Consider the following 14,007-nt stretch of genomic DNA (forward strand, 5'->3'; position numbering starts at 1 on the left):
ATAAATGTAAATTCACTAATAAAAAAAACATCTTCCATGTTTTGTATAAGGAATTCGAGCAGTACATTAAGACCACTCTACATTCTTCTAACAAGAAAGCTGTTAAAACAATCAATACGTGCGTATATTTTAAGGTCTTTGTATAATCTGTAATTTGTTGTAACCCCTTGAATATTGTATCATTGTCTTTTTGTATACTTCTTGTATGTATACAGGTGTTTCTGCAATAAATAAAAAAAACATAGATCATTGACATTTCCTTTGTTCTCAAGCACTTCCTTTTTAACAGCAGAGGTCACTGTAGATCTAGGTTAACATATCTGAGGTTGTTTTGAATAAAGCTTTGGATTTGAAAGAAGCGTGGGTGTTTGTTATTAGTTCGTCGTTTGTTGTTGTTGTCAAAGCAAGCGTAGGAAAGAAGTAGCCTTACGTCGCCAGATATCGTTTTGATACCCAGGCATTTAACGTTAGCTTTATTTTTGTATAATTATTGTCGTTACGGCTATCGAATAATTCCTGGAAACAATGGCAGAAAGCGACTGGGACACCGTGACGGTTTTGAGGAAGAAGGGTCCGACTGCTGCGCAGGCCAAATCTAAGCAGGTAGCTAGCTGCTAGCTAGAGCAGCTAGCATTAGCCACTTAGCATGTGAACCTGAGAAACAACTCGATATATTGTAAATAAATATGCGATTTAATTAATCAAACCACTGAGCCCATGTAGGCTGCACACTGTCACTGGCAGGGAAGCTTGCTAATAAATCCCGGGGATTTGATTGTGACCTCGCCTCTCCCTGGCGTTTCCTGCTCGGTAAAACGGTCGACGTGGACAGAAATAGCAACTATGTGGGTTGGCGTCTAATCATTTGACTGACGTCGATGAATTGGACTTTATCAAACATTTTCTGCGTTTTTCGTAGCCTGTGTTTTGATTCTGTGTTGGATCAGCCCCCCTGGCCTGGCCTACTCGTCAGCTGTACAAGCTAACTAAATATATCCCTGTGTTATGGAACGATGTAGAGTACATTTGAATAATATGCCATGTTTTGTCTAGGCTATCACAGCTGCACAGAGACGTGGAGAAGACCTCGAGACTACTAAGAAATGTAAGCCTTGTTCTATACAGCAATCCATGCAAGGTGCAATCCACCAACTCCCCTACTGGGAAGTCTGGGACATGAAGGATTGATTTCTGAATTAAATTATGTTATGGCTTGTTTATGCTTACCATGCCAATGAATGTCTCCACAGGGTCTGCAGGGCAGAACAAGCAGCACCTGATGACCAAGAACACGGCCAAGCTGGACCGTGAGACGGAGGAGCTGCAGCACCAGCGGGTCTCCCTGGAGGTGGGAAAGGTCATCCAGCAGGGACGCCAGAACAAGGGCCTCACCCAGAAAGACCTAGCCACTGTGAGTAATGCTACCGCAAACCCATATGACTCATTAAGATATTGGTGCATTTCTGTGGCTTCCTTGTCTCCTCTGCACTCATCTAAACACAGTGTAGGTGAAAATTATGTCCAATACTTTCACATCAGTACATATGAGGATGGGAGGACACTTTGAAGATGCCTCCAATGTATGTGTACCTTAAAATTGATGGCCTCAGTGATGATTGACATTTCAACAGTTTGACTGTACAGTGCATTTGGAAAGTATTCAGACCCTTTGCCTTTTTCCACATTTTGTTACATTACAGCCTTATTCTAAAATTGATTAAATTATTTCCCCCCCTCAATCTACACACAACACCACATAATGACAAAGTGAAAACAGGTTTCTAGAAATTGTAGCTTATTTATTCAAAGTAAAAAATGGATACCTTATTTACTTAAGCATTCAGACCCTTTGCTATGAGACTCGAAATTGAGCTTAGGTGCATCCTGTTTCCATTGATTGTCCTTGAGATGTTTTCTTAAGTCCACCTGTGGTAAATTCATTTAAATGGACATGATTTGGAAAGGCACACACCAGTCTATATAAGATACCACAATTGACAGTGCATGTCAGAGCAAACACCAAGCCTAGAGGTCGAAGGAATTGTCTGTAGAGTTCCGAGACTGGATTGTGTCAAGGCACAGATCTGGGGAAGGGTACCAAAACATTTCTGTAGCATTGATGGTCCCCAATAACACAGTAGCCTCCATTTTTCAATTAAATAAGTTTGGAACCACCAAGACTCTTCCTAGAGCTGGCCGCCTGGCCAAACTGAGCAGTCGGGGGGAGAAGTGCCTTTGTCAGGGAAGTGACCAAGAACCCGATGGCCACTCTTACAGAGTTCCTCTGTGGAGAGGGGAGAACCTTCCAGAAGGACAAGCATCTCTGCAGCACTCCGCTAATCAGGCCTTTATGGTAGAGTGGCCAGACGGAAGCCACTCCTCAGTAAAAGGCACATGACAACCGGCTTGTAGTTTGCAAGAAAATAGACCATGAAAACAAGATTCTCTGGTCTGATTGAACTCTTTGGCTGGAATGCCAAGCGTCACGTATGGAGGAAACCTGGCACCATCCCTACAGTGGCGCATGGTGGTGGCAACATCATGCTGTGGGGATGTTTTCAGCGGCATGGACTGAGAGACTAGTCAGGACCAAGGGAAAGATAAAGGGAGCAAAGTACAGAGAGATCCTTGATGAAAACCTGCTCCAGAGCACTCAGGACCTCAGACTGGGGCGAAGATTCACCTTCCAACAGGACAACAACCCTAAGCATACAGCTAAGACAAAGCAGGAGTGGCGTTGGGACAAGTCTCAGTGGCCCAGCCAGAGCCCGGACTTGAACCCTATCGAACATCTCTGGAGAGACCTGAAAATAGCTGTGCAGCAACACTCCCCATCCAACCTGATAGAGCTTGAGGATCTGCAGAGAAGAATGTGAAAAACTCCCCAAACACAGGCGTGCCAAGCTTGTAGGGTCATACCCAAGACGACTCGAGGCTGTAATCACTGCCAAAGGTGCTTCAACAAAGTACTCAGTGAAGGGTCTGAATACTTATGTAAATGTGATATTTCCGATGCATTTTTAATACATTTACAAAAATTCTAAACCTGTTTTTGTTTTGTCATTATGGGGTGTTGTGTGTAGATTGAAGGGGGGGAAACAATTTAATTCATTTTAGAATAAGGCTGTAACAAAATGTGGGAAAAGTCAAGGGGTCTGAATACTTTCTGAATGCACTGTAGGTCTAAATAGAATAAACATTTTAGGTTACAGATTTTTCCTGACATCTCTTTTGGCTTTCACTTTCAGAAAATCAATGAGAAGCCTCAGGTCATTGCTGACTATGAGTGTGGGAAAGCAATTCCCAACAATCAGGTCATGGGAAAGATTGAGAGAGCAATCGGTGAGTGGAATCTGGGAAAGACTCACACTGACATTTTTCCTAATCAACCCCTATGTTTAATCAGGTCTCGGAGTAGTATGCCACCTCATTCATCTGTACTTTGGATTTTACCATTGGTACTTTTTTTGTCTGACATCGCAACTTTTTGTTCACAGGTTTGAAACTGCGCGGGAAAGATATTGGACTGCCCCTGGAGGCAAAACCCAAGAAGAAATGAGGACAAAGCCTCGAAATCAGCCCCCCCTTTCCCCATGTACCCCACTTTCATCCCCAAGTCCCCTTCCATTATCCCCACCTCCCTACTCCGCTATGACCCTGCCCCCCCCCCCCCCCCCCCCCCCCCACCCACCCACCTGGGCTGAGCTCCACCTGTCCTGCTACAGGACCTGGTGATCCACCATGTTACAAGCTGCATATACTGACAAGTCATCACAAAATACTTCTTATAAACAATGATTGAATGCATTGCAAAACTTGCAAACCAAAAGTGCTGTGAAATGTAATTTTTATTTAGTTCGCTACTGCTTTGGCATTAACTTATTTTGGGATGTTTGAAACAGACTAGGTGAATTTTACCATGGCCATGTGCATCGATTTTACTTTTTCTCGGAGCATGTTCTTTATCCATTTCGGAAGTGCTTGTTTGTGGCCTTTTCAGACCCATTGTATATTAGGTCATTACAATATGAACATGTCCTCCTGCTGTAGCTTGGTTTTGAATTTAAAATAAAGTTTGGCAGTCTACTTGTCATCTGATGGTTATTTAGAATGTTTTCTTCAGTTTTACATTAGAGAAGGCCTTGAAATTAGATATTTTGGTGTCCTACGTTGCTAGCAGTAATAAAACCAGTCTGACACTGGCCCTGTACTCACTCAGGTTCTACAATGAATGTACAACCCATTTGATACAACCAATATTTTTTTATGAGTTTGCACAAAAGCACTATGCCAAGTAAAGGGAAGTGAAACTATTTGTATGGGTGAGTAGGGCCATGAGTTGTATGGGTTAGATGTTGCTCGCATAGAGGTTGAACTGTCGCAAGTGGCTCACCACTATACCTAAAGTGGACATTGCCATTGACTGTACGGAGTCGCGTTTACAAGTTTGAACACTGGAACGTGATGTAATCTACAACTTGATTAGGATGATTTTTCGATTTGAGTAATTATTTCTATATAGCCTACACTTTCTCGTTCTCAACATTAACGCGGGAGTGGCTTCATGACAATGATCGCAAGAGCAGCTGCTCACCGATTTGATGGTTTCAACTCAGTTCCACCTAGACACCGCCAAAGCATCCACTATGCATGCTGGTGTCTGCTACGGCTGGTTAACGCTAAATCTGATTGAGGGCTCTGTTCAATCTGTAAAACTGAAGCGTTACAGATTTGGTGTAAGGTCATTTCCAATTAAGCCGACATAAGCAGTTTAACGTGAATGCAGTCTGCTAAAGCGGGAACATTGCCTTTAAATTTCAATCATGCTGTAAAACTGAACTTCTGCAATGCGGATTGAATAGAGCCGTAAAGCGGCAATAAACAGAAGAAACAATAACAAAGCAACCTCAACTGTTGGGTACCACAAGTTGAATTAAGCTCATGAGTTATGTTCTTTAAGAATCAATGGGTATATATTAATTTTTAAGTCCAAAAATGAAAACCAGCAGGCTCTGGACCTCGTAAGGTAAGAGTCAGTGGAGGCTGGTGGGAGGAGTGCTCAATACTTGTCCAATACTGCCCCTTGAGGGTGCTGTTCCAAGATTTGAGTTTACATTCTTTCTTAAGGTATAGCCTACAATTAGTTTTGGCCTAGGGCTCAATTAAATCAGATCAGGTTTAGCCAACATCTGCATAGTGGTTGTTTTGGAGGTGGAACTGCTTTAGAACTGTTAAATCCACAAGTGGCTCCCCACATTATACCTGATGGATGCAATTAATTATCAGGTAGAACAGAAAACCAGCAGACTCTGGACCTCGTATGGTAAGAGTCAGTGGGGGCTGGTGGCAGAAGCTATAAGAGGATGGGCTCATTGTAATGTCTGGAATGGAATGTGGTGGTTTCCACTTTGATAGCATTCCATTTATTCCATTACAGCCATTACAATGAGCCCATCCTCCGATAACTCCTACCACCATTCTCCACTGGTAAGAGTTGAATACCCCCTCGCCCCAACCTGGGCTTGAACCATTCAACCTCAAAGTATCGTTGCCTATCGCTCCACAAAAGCTGCTGTCCTTGCAGAGCAAGGGAATCAACTACTTCCAAGGGCTCAGAGCAAGTGATGTCACCGATTGAAATGCTACTAGCGTGTCTAGCTAGCCATTTCACACCGGTTACACCGACATAGGCTATAGATAGCAAACAAATGCTGTTTTTTTGTAGGCACTAACTCCGCCATGGTTCGTTGGACAAAGCCTATGGGAAAATGAATGGAGATCTTATACATTTTACTCTTTGAGCTAATCTTCATCAACTGTCACATTTTGTGAATTTTGGAGCATTTGTGTAATCGAAAAAAAGCACATCTAGGCTACATAATTCATAAAGGTCATCTTAACTAACAATGTATAGATAGGGTGGTGCACAATTGGCCCTGCATAATTAAAAAAAATATATATAATTGTAACTCATAAAACAAAACGTATAAGATCCCCTAAGCCTCTTAACCGAGTTTATCCAAACCCCCTATTGTTTCTACATTAATTTCCCCATAGGAATGGCTGAATAAACCAGTGGTAACTCATTTCATTTTTTTAGGACTACAAACTGGCAAGCTCTTTTGCCATGAGGCATTTATAAGCCATTGAACAGCGGTATATCAACTATGCCATCGTATGGGAGGCCATTGAACAGCAGTAAATATTGCATATTTTACTAAACAAAATGTCTACTTTTATTATGCTATGCTAATTAACTTATTTCCCAAATTCCCCATGCTACTTGGGTGAGAAACCTGGATGCGATGTTTCACCGACCACAGATTGTCCCTCAATAATTGAAGGGCTGAATGTATAACATGAAGTAGTTAACCATTTCAAGCTAAAATTCAACAAATAAACCTTTCATTTCATGTTCAAAATATATTTAAAATATTTATTAGATAGAGGGAGGCTGACCCGACACCCTTGATTTACACACCAAATATTATATTATTTCAACACATTGGAAACACACTAGCATACAAAGAACAACAGTAACAAAAACTGGATTCTAAAGCTCCGTACAATGGTAGATCACCCTGTTTAAACCTAACTGAGCCCTGCAATCACATGTCCAGTCCACATCAAGTCAGCTTCTATGATTGGGCACTTCGACAGAGAGATCCTAGGTCAACCAATAGTTTCTACTGAAGAGATGGGTGCTGGTGCCACAACAGTCAAAAACACAAATTCCCTGGAAGTGACAGCATCAATGCCATACCTCACCAGTCATCATTGAAAGAATGCATGTCCACTTATTGACAGCTGACTGTCTGTTCAGTGAAGTATCAGGGACTCTTGCAGAATAGTCAACATTCATGGCAATATATAATTCCCAATATATATATATTACTTTGCATACCAGTATACAGTTTGTTTTATAGGAACTCTGTAGATTCAGTCTGAAATTGCCCTTAACTCACACATTTTCATGTGCAAAATAAAATGCATTTAATCTCATTTAAGAAAAATGTCACTAACCCCTGTAGGTGAGCCCTTATTCACTCAGATTGAAACAATTGCCTCCATACAATGTTGTATGGCTGGATAGTGTACTGTACGTACTCTCCCTCATCAACTGTCCATGCAATAGTACAGTATAGATCTATGGTGTATTCCTGGTAAAACTTGAGAGTATCCTGCATAGTGCATCCAAGTCCCTTCTCTCAGGTTCTCCGCTCTTGGTTCTGCTTTTGGTTGCCCACACCATTCCCGTCACTGTATGACACACAGCTCAGTACTGTCTTGATTACGTGGATCTCCGGTCCTGTCTAAGTGTTCCTCAATGTGGCGTGTATCATAGACTCCTTCTGGGCCCCTCTCCTGTACCTCCTCTGGGGGCAGCAGACTCTGTCTCAGCTCCATCAGAAGGTCCCGTCCCTCGCTGGACGGCAAGTTGCCTAGGTAGTACAGAGGGGCCAGCTCCACCAACCTGCACAGGAAACATTAATAGGCCAAGGTTACCAAAGTAGGTTATCAATGTAATGCACTTAAATGCCTAGTTTACCTCAATGTAATGACATGTGCACATCTCAGAAGATTGCTATATCATATTGACCTGGTTCCAGAGAAGTTTAATGCTTCTCGTTGTGCGATCTGATCTGATCACAAAAGACAACCTGGTATGCACCACTATCCTCTGACACATAGTACAGTTTACTGTTTATCAGAGGACTAGTATTCTAAAAGGAAGTAAAGACACTAGAGGTTGGCCGATTATGATTTTTCAAAGCCGATACCGATTATTGGAGGACCAAAAAAGCCAATACCGTTTAATCGGACGATTTTTATTTATATTTGTAATAATGACAATTACAACAATACTGAATGAACACTTACTTTAACTTAATATAATACATCAATAAAATCTATTTAGCCTCAAATAAATAATCAGACGTGTTCAATTTGGTTTAAATAATGCAAAAACAGGGCGGCGCAGTGGTTAAGGGTGCTGTACTGCAGCACCAGCTGTACCACCAGAGACCCTGGGTTCGCGCCCAGGCTCTGTCGTAACCGGCCGCGACCGGGAGGTGCGTGGGGCGACGCACAATTGGCCTAGTGGCCACAATTGGCCACAATTGGCCGAGTTAGGGAGGGGTTGGCCGGTAGGGATATCCTTGTCTCATCGCGCACCAGCGACTCCTGTGGCGGGCCGGGCACAGTGCGCGCTAACCAAGGTTGCCAGGTGCACAGTGTTTCCTCTGACACATTGGTGCGGCTGGCATCCGGGTTGGATGCGCGCTGTGTTAAGAAGCAGTGCGGCTTGGTTGGGTTGTGCATCGGAGGACGCATGACTTTCAACCTTCGTCTCTCCCGAGCCCGTACGGGAGTTGTAGGGATGAGACAAGATAGTAGCTACTAAACAATTGGATACCACGAAATTGGGGAGAAAACGGGGTCAAATTAAAAAATATATATATAATAATATTTCAAAAACAAAGTGTTGGAGAAGAAAGTTAAAGTGCAATATGTGCCATGTAAGAAAGCTAACGTTTAAGTTCCTTGCTCAGAACATGAGAACATATGAAAGCTGGTGGTTCCTTTTAACATAAGTCTTCAATATTCCCAGGTAAGAAGTTTTAGGTTGTAGTTATTATAGGAATTATAGGACTATTTCTCTCTATACCATTTGTATGTCATATACCTTTGACTACTGGATGTTCTTATAGGCACTTTAGTATTGCCAGTGTAACAGTATAGCGTCCGTCCCTCTCCTCGCTCCTCCCTGGGCTCGAACCAGCAACACAACGACAACAGCCACCATCGAAGCAGCGTTACCCAGAACAAGGGGAACAACTACTAGAAGGCTCAGAGCGAGTGACGTTTGAAACACTATTAGCGCGCGCTAACTAGCTAGCCACTTCACTTCAGTTACACCAGCCTCATCTCGGGAGTTGATAGGCTTGAAGTCATAAACAGCGCAATGCTTGACACACAACGAAGAGCTGCTGGCAAAACGCACAAAAGTGCTGTTTTAATGAATGTTTATGCACCTGCTTCTGCCTACCACCGCTCAGTCAGATACTTAGATACTTGTATGCTCAGTCAGATTATGTGCAACGCAGGACACGCTAGATAATATCTAGTAATATCATCAACCATGTGTAGTTAACTAGTGATTATGATTGATTGTTTTTTATAAGTTTAATGCTAGCTAGCAACTTACCTTCGCTTACTGCATTCGCGTAACAGCACTCCTTGTGGAGAGCACGAGAGAGAGGCAGTTCGTTATTGCGTTGGACTAGTTAACTGTAAGGGTGCAAGATTGGATCCCCCAAGCTGACAAGGTGAAAATCTGTCGTTCTGCCCCTGAACAAGGCAGTTAACCCACCGTTCCTAGGCCGCCATTGAAAATAAGAATGTGTTCTTAACTGACTTGCCCAGTTAAATATAGGTACAATTTATTTATTTTTTAAAATTCAAATCGGCGCCCAAAAATACCGATCTCCGATTGTTATGAAAACTTGAAATCGGCCCTTATTAAATCAGCCATTCCCATTAATCGGTCGACCTCTAAAAGACACCACTATGAGGATGTCCCAATGAAGTTCAGGGTTAGTGTACAACACACTATCCACAGTTGAAGTCGTTTACATAGACCTTAGCCAACTACATTTAAACTCAGTTTTTCACAATTCCTGTAATTAAATCTTAGTAAAAATTCCCTGGCTTAGGTCAGTTAGGATCACCACTTTATTTTAAGAATGTGAAATGTCAGATTAATAGTAGAGATAATTATTTCTTTCAGCTTTTATTTCTTTCATCACATTCCCAGTGGGTCAGAAGTTTACATACACTCAATTAGTATTCGGTAGCATTGCCTTTATAAATAGTTTAACTTGAACGTTTCGGGTAGCCTTCCAGAAGCTTCCCACAATAAGTTGGGTGAATTTTGGCCCATTCCTCCTGACAGAGCTGGTGTAACTGAGTCAGGTTTGTAGGCCTCCTTGCTCGCACACGTTTTTCAGTTCTGCCCACAAATTTTCTATAGGATTGAGGTCTGGGCTTTGTGATGGCCATTCCAATACCTTGACTTTGTTGTCCTTAAGCCATTTTGCCACAACTTTGGAAATATGCTTGGGGTCATTGTCCATTTGGAAGAACCATTTGCGACCAAGCTTTAACTTCCTGACTGATGTCTTGAGAGGTTGCTTCAATATATCCACATAATTTTCCTCCCTCATGAAGCTATCTATTTTGTGAAGTGCACCAGCAAAGCACCCCCACAACATGATGCTGCCACCCCTGTGCTTCATGGTTGGGATGGTGTTCTTCGGCTTGCAAGCCCCCCCTTCTTCCTCCAAACATAACAATGGTCATTATGGCCAAACAGTTCTATTTTTGTTTAATCAAACCAGAGGACATTTCTCCAAAAAGTACAATCTTTGTCCCCACGTGCAGTTGCAAAACCTAGTCTGGCTTTTTTATGGCGGTTTTGGAGCAGTGGCGTCTTCCTTGCCGGCTGCGTGGTCCCATGGTGTTTATACTTGCATACTATTGTTTGTACAGATGAACGTGGTACGTTTGGAGATAGAGGCGTTTGGAGATTGCTCCCAAGGATGAACCAGACTTGTGGAGATCTACAATTTTTTCTGAGGTCTTGGCTGATTTCTTTTGATTTTCCCATGATGTCAAGCAAAGAGGCACTGAGTTTGAAGGTAGGCAATTAATTATGTCAATTAGCCTAACAGAAGCTTCTAAAGCCATGACATCATTTTCTGGAATTTTCCAAGCTGTTTACAGGCACAGTCAACTTAGTGTATGTAAACTTCTAATCCATTGGAATTGTGATACAGTGAATTACAAGTGAAATAATCTGTCTGTAAACAATTGTTGGATAAATTACTTGTGTCATGCACAAAGTAGATGTCCTCCGACTTGCCAAAACTATAGTTTGTTAACAAGAAATTTGTGGTTGAAAAACGAGTTTGAAGTGGTTGAAAAACAAGTTTTAATGTACATGGATTTTCTCAACAACAAAAGTGCACAAAACATTTTAGGGTTACTCACATGTGGGGGTGCACCTCGGAGGCGGTGCAGATGCAGTTGTCATGGGAGATGGTGAATTCGTGGTAGAGCACCCAGGAGGGGGGGTTGAGGCGCGGCCGGCGACACAGATAGGAGGAGAAGGGGTGGAGGTGAGCCACGTGACGGTGAGTCAACAGGAGGTAGTTACCTGAGCCGTCCACATCATGAGCCACCTGAAAAAGAGAGGAGAGGGGAAGGGAGAAGATGAAATCAAATGAGATCGAGGGAAACAAATACAGAAAGGACAGGAGAGACTTGGGGGGGGGGGGGGGGGGGGGGGGCACCAGAATGGAAAGAGAGGACAATGTGAACATTTTGACAGACAGTAAGAGAAGGACAAAGAGAGGAGGAAGAAATAGGGGGAGGATAGAGAGAAAGGTTAAGGTCTATATTTGTAGACAAAAACAAATGTTAGACACGTACAAACTAAATTACATCTTAAATGGAGAAGTGGACTGATGAGTCCTTTTACCTTGAGGAAGAACCCTGAGATGAGTGCACGCTTGATATTAGTGCAGTTGTCTTGGCAACCAAAGGAAGGAGGCGAGACGGGCAACTCTATTCGCTGCATCACCTCCAGCAGCTCTGCCCTGATCACCACAGCCAATCGTAATGCGGCAGGGTTCAGGAAGTTGGTAGTGCACCAGGCATCATCCTCATTGTCTAAAATATTAATCAGAGAAACACACATATTAATATTCAAGGAGTAGAGATAGTGTGAAATGCATGTCTGCTCCATGCCTATGTGTGTAGATCCATGAATGTGTGTGTGTGGTATATGGTCTCACGCTGTATGTAGGCGTTGTAGATGTTGATGAGGGTGAGGTGGTCTCCCTCGTTGTGCAACAGGGGGCGTCTGTGAGTGGCTGCTGCCTCCTCTCTCTGGGGTGTGGGGGTCACAAAGCAGGGGGAAGCTGGGAACACACACAGGTGGAGAATTTAAATGAAGTTAAGTTATAGAAACAAAACAAAGCAATATTCTGTAATGCATGTAAAAAAGGCTCATTTTACAGCCAGTACTAAGCACCTTGGACAGTGTATGTGTGTGCAGTGTGTACCTGTGAGCATGGCAGCGATGGTGAGCAGCTCGTTGACACAGTCAAACTCGCAGGCAGCGATGAGGGCCTTAGCCAGAGGGGGCTCCAGGGGCAGCTCTGACATAATGATGCCCACCTCAGATAGGTTCCCATCATCATCCAGTGCTGCCAGGTAGTCCAGGTCCTCTAGAGCCTGCATCAGAGCCTCTGGAGCTGGGGGAGGGAGAGAGGAGAGAATAAAAGAGAGTGAATAAAACAGAGAGGGAGGGTTGAAGAAAGTGACGGATATGGAAAGATCTTATATTTTGCCTGATATCACAAAATAGAAGGCACCTAGTAAAAACATGAATGCTACATGAATCCCATGAATGCAAGGCAGACCTGGGTTCAAATGTATTTAAAACAAATCTCAATTACTTTTACATACATTCAAAGTAAGTATTCAGATATATTTTATTTGAAAAGACAAGTAGTTGAATATTTTTATGTATTTGAAAATACACTTGGAATGTATTTGAAAATACACTTGGAATGTATTTGAAAATACACTTGGAATGTATTTGAAAATACAGTGAGTCAAATGCATTTAAGCTAGAAAATAGTATTTGAAATAAGCATTTGAAAATACAATTGTGTAGACTATTTGGCTTTTACAAATAACCATTCAAATACTGAAATAAAAGTACTTGTTTTTGTGCAGTGTAATTGAAAATAGTCAAATACAAAGAAAAAAGTATTTTAAATACCATATACTCAAAAATACACGTATTTGAACCCAGGTCTGGTTCAAGGTGCACTTTATTCATTCAAAGGAAACAGGGCAGAAATAGCTAGATGACGCACGGCCCTCCTTACCAGGCCTGTCCAGGAACTTGCACTGGCCCATGTCGGCGATGTCCAGCCTCTTGAGCAGCAGCACCAGGTGACTGAGGTTCTCCTCCACCACCCCCGGGCTGCGGGCCTCTGCCATGCCCTCCTCATACAGAGCCTGGGGGTACAGACGTAAACACAGACCTGGAGGGACAGGAGAGAGGGTTCAGAAGAATACACAGAGAGAGGAAATTAGTCCCGTAACAGCTTTGTATGTCTCTTCTGTCCATGATGATTTCTTACAACAGATTTGATTGACCTTAACCTACCTGGTAGGTCACCGTTTACCCTCTGCGTCCGCATGTCTGCCTGCTGCCGGCTGATGGGACGCAGGACCTGGGAGTCCGCTCTAATTTGAGGGTTGTAAACCTATGAGACGGAGGCAGGAAGAGTGGGAGGTTATGCATGGCACTGGGACTGGGTGCACCTCAATAGTCTATTGAGGTTATGCAGCATTGTGGTTATTGTGGCCACACACAGAGATTCATACAAAGCTCGCCCTCCACATGGAAAATCTGACCGTAATTCCATCGTCCTGATTCCTACTTACAAGCAAAAATTAAAGCAGGAAGCACCAGTAACTAGGTCAATAAAAAAAGTGGTCAGATGAAGAAGATTCTCTCTTTCTTTCTCTCTCTCGGAGGACCTGAGCCCTAGGACCATGCCCCAGGAATACCTGACATGATGACTCCTTGCTGTCCCCAGTCCACCTGACTGTGCTGCTGCTCCAGTTTCAACTGTTCTGCCTTATTATTATTCGACCATGCTGGTCATTTATGAACATTTGAACATCTTGGCCATGTTCTGTTATAATCTCCACCCGACACAGCCAGAAGAGGACTGGCCACCCCACATAGCCTGGTTCCTCTCTAGGTTTCTTCCTAGGTTTTGGCCTTTCTAGGGAGTTTTTCCTAGCCACCGTGCTTCTACACCTGCATTGCTTGCTGTTTGGGGTTTTAGGCTGGGTTTCTGTACAGCACTTTGAGATATCAGCTGATGTACAAAGGGCTATATAAATACATTTGATTTG

At 43.0% G+C, this 14,007-nt stretch overlaps 2 protein-coding genes across 3 annotated transcripts in view; one reads left to right on the plus strand and one right to left on the minus strand.

The window, feature by feature from the left end:
• The first annotated feature begins 305 nt into the window (after positions 1-305).
• LOC110509830 (endothelial differentiation-related factor 1 homolog) lies at positions 306-4,093 on the plus strand. Its single transcript, XM_036968119.1, has 5 exons — positions 306-603; positions 1,054-1,105; positions 1,251-1,411; positions 3,249-3,342; positions 3,498-4,093. The coding sequence occupies exons 1-5, from the start codon at positions 526-528 to the stop codon at positions 3,557-3,559; spliced, it is 447 nt and encodes a 148-aa protein (XP_036824014.1). The 5' UTR covers positions 306-525; the 3' UTR covers positions 3,560-4,093.
• Positions 4,094-6,408: 2,315 nt separating this feature from the next.
• Positions 6,409-14,007, minus strand: part of LOC110509832 (ATP-dependent RNA helicase DQX1) — a 30,106-nt gene continuing 22,507 nt past the window's right edge. For both annotated transcript variants that reach the window (XM_036967795.1, XM_036967796.1), the window contains exons 6-12: positions 13,247-13,346; positions 12,963-13,121; positions 12,129-12,320; positions 11,859-11,984; positions 11,543-11,733; positions 11,053-11,243; positions 6,409-7,474 (exon numbers count right to left, since the gene is read on the minus strand). In XM_036967795.1, the coding sequence (XP_036823690.1) occupies positions 7,258-7,474; positions 11,053-11,243; positions 11,543-11,733; positions 11,859-11,984; positions 12,129-12,320; positions 12,963-13,121; positions 13,247-13,346 (1,176 nt within the window). In that variant the 3' untranslated portion in view covers positions 6,409-7,257. The remainder of the gene's footprint in view (positions 7,475-11,052; positions 11,244-11,542; positions 11,734-11,858; positions 11,985-12,128; positions 12,321-12,962; positions 13,122-13,246; positions 13,347-14,007) is intronic.

Source organism: Oncorhynchus mykiss, chromosome Y (assembly GCF_013265735.2).
Source record: "Oncorhynchus mykiss isolate Arlee chromosome Y, USDA_OmykA_1.1, whole genome shotgun sequence".
NCBI lineage: Eukaryota > Metazoa > Chordata > Actinopteri > Salmoniformes > Salmonidae > Oncorhynchus > Oncorhynchus mykiss.

Bases quoted from the DNA above. Each gene is read 5' to 3' on its own strand.
- LOC110509830 (XM_036968119.1), top strand. From the start codon at position 526: ATGGCAGAAAGCGACTGGGACACCGTGACGGTTTTGAGGAAGAAGGGT. The intron at 604-1,053 runs GTAGCTAGCTGC...TGTTTTGTCTAG, and splicing joins CGCAGGCCAAATCTAAGCAG to GCTATCACAGCTGCACAGAG. The intron at 1,106-1,250 runs GTAAGCCTTGTT...ATGTCTCCACAG, and splicing joins CCTCGAGACTACTAAGAAAT to GGTCTGCAGGGCAGAACAAG.